This window comes from Limulus polyphemus, unplaced genomic scaffold (genome assembly GCF_000517525.1).
Source record: "Limulus polyphemus unplaced genomic scaffold, Limulus_polyphemus-2.1.2 Scaffold590, whole genome shotgun sequence".
Classification (NCBI taxonomy): domain Eukaryota; kingdom Metazoa; phylum Arthropoda; class Merostomata; order Xiphosura; family Limulidae; genus Limulus; species Limulus polyphemus.
Genome location: NW_013666200.1, coordinates 505,806 through 507,803, shown reverse-complemented (window position 1 = coordinate 507,803; position 1,998 = coordinate 505,806). Strand labels below are relative to the sequence as shown.

The 1,998-nt window shown below is 36.9% G+C and overlaps 1 protein-coding gene across 1 annotated transcript in view; it reads left to right on the top strand.

Moving 5' to 3' along the window:
• Nucleotides 1–632: 632 nt before the first annotated feature.
• Nucleotides 633–1,998, top strand: part of LOC106459311 (ras-like GTP-binding protein rhoA) — a 19,075-nt gene continuing 17,709 nt past the window's right edge. Inside the window, exon 1 of the mRNA XM_022385764.1 lies at nucleotides 633–765. Coding sequence (XP_022241472.1) covers nucleotides 633–765 — 133 coding nt within the window. The remainder of the gene's footprint in view (nucleotides 766–1,998) is intronic.

The following is a 1,998-nucleotide window of genomic DNA, read 5'->3' as shown; positions in this document are numbered from 1 at the left end:
TTCCATTTATTAAAAGTAACCTGATCACTGAGCAAGAAAAGGATCCACAGATCACTTCACTATTTAAATATGCACTCCGAAATAATGAACTGGAGAAAGTTCCAAATGGTTATTTTTTCTAAAATGTTGTGCTTATGAGGAAATTTAGACCACCAGATGTGCCAGCTTCCGAGAACTGGGCTGTAGTTTACTAACTTGTTGTTTCCAAAGCATATCATTCTGAAATACTGAAAGTTGCCCATGAACTCCCCATGGGAGATCATTTAGGTGTAAACAAGACACGTGACAAAATTATGAGACATTTCTTTTGGCCAAAAATTAGGCAAGACGTTTCTCTGTTTTGTAAAACTTGTCATACCTGTAAGTTGGTCGGAAAATCTAACCAGAAAATTCCTGTTGCTCCGTTCAAACCTATACCAGCTTCAGAAGAACCCTTCAGTCGTGTGATTGTTGATTGTGTTGAGCCTTTACCAAAAACTCGATTAGAGAATTATTATTTGTTGACTATCATGTGTGTATCCACTCGATTCCCTGAAGCTATGTCTTTGAGAAACATTTCATCCCAAAAATTTATAAGGTTTTGATTAATATTTATACTTTCGTTGGCTTGCCCAAAGAATTTCAGTCTAAGCATGGATCAAATTTTATGTCAGGATTGTTTCAACAAGATCTTTATCAGCTCGGTGAAAAATATGATGCGGACTTACTGTCTCGTAAACGAGAAGGAATGGGATGAAGGAGTTAATTTATTATTATTTGCTGTCCGTGAGTCAGTTCAAAAGTCGTTAAGGTTTAGCCCATTTGAATTGGAGTTTGGCTATCCAGTGTGTGATCCTTTGAAGTTGCTGAAGGAACAATGGTTGAAGGACGACCCAAAAGAAATGCACTTATTGGATTACGTTTCCAAGTTTTGGTCAAGACTCTTACATGCTTGTAAATTGGCTAGAGAAAATAACCCTCAATAAGATAAAGGAAGCTCTAGACTAGAAAGAAGACTTTATATTGCTTGTAAGTTTGTATAAACTTTTGTATATAAATCATTGTTTGTAATAACCTTTATTGTAAATTGTATTGTTGTTTATGTATTGAAATATTAGGTCGTCAAGAAATTAACGTCGCTTTTTATTAAATGAAAAAACCCTAACAACTTCTATATCAAAACGCAAGAAAAGATATTAAGTGAAATATCCTCCATTCCTATCGATGATTCGTTTCCATCTTACAATCAGGTTGTTAATGCCCTAATTAAAGAAATCACTTGGCTTTGAAGCAAAAAACATGTCGATGTCCTCTTTAACACCTTCCATATTTGCATAAGTTTTCCCATTAAGACGGTGTTGCAGCGAACGAAAAAGATGGTAATCTGATGGTACCTTAATTGGAGAATATGGTGGGTGGGGGAGAACTTCTCACCACAACTGTATAATTATGTGTCGCGTCAAACTGCTACACGTGGACGAGCATTGTCGTGGAGAAGAACAGGTTTCCGAATGACGAGTAAAAGGCGTTTCCGATGAAGGGCTTGATTTAAACGTTCCAGTTGCTGACTATAGATCTTTACAGTAACAGTTTACTGTGGATTGAGGAATGAATTACTCCTTTGATGTCCCACCAAATGCAGAGCATTACTTTCTGCGGATGGAGTCCAGGTTTTGGGGTCGGAAGTGGTTTTTGTCTAGAACTGAGCCATTGTTTTTGGCGTTCAATATTTGTATAGATTATCTATATTTCATCACCGATGACAATTCTGTCCAAAAATGGTTAATGCGTATTACTCGCCAGAAGAGACGAAGCAACGTTCACACGTTGGAAACAATGATCATGGGAGAGTTCGTGAGGCACCCAAACACTTTCTTTATAGAGTTTTCCCATATTCCTTAGATGTTTATGTATTGTTTCATGAGAAACATACAATTTCAGGGCCATTTCACGAGTATGTTGCCTTGGCTTAGAATCAAAAAGAGTCTTCAGAGCATCAATATCAATTCCAACATGTCG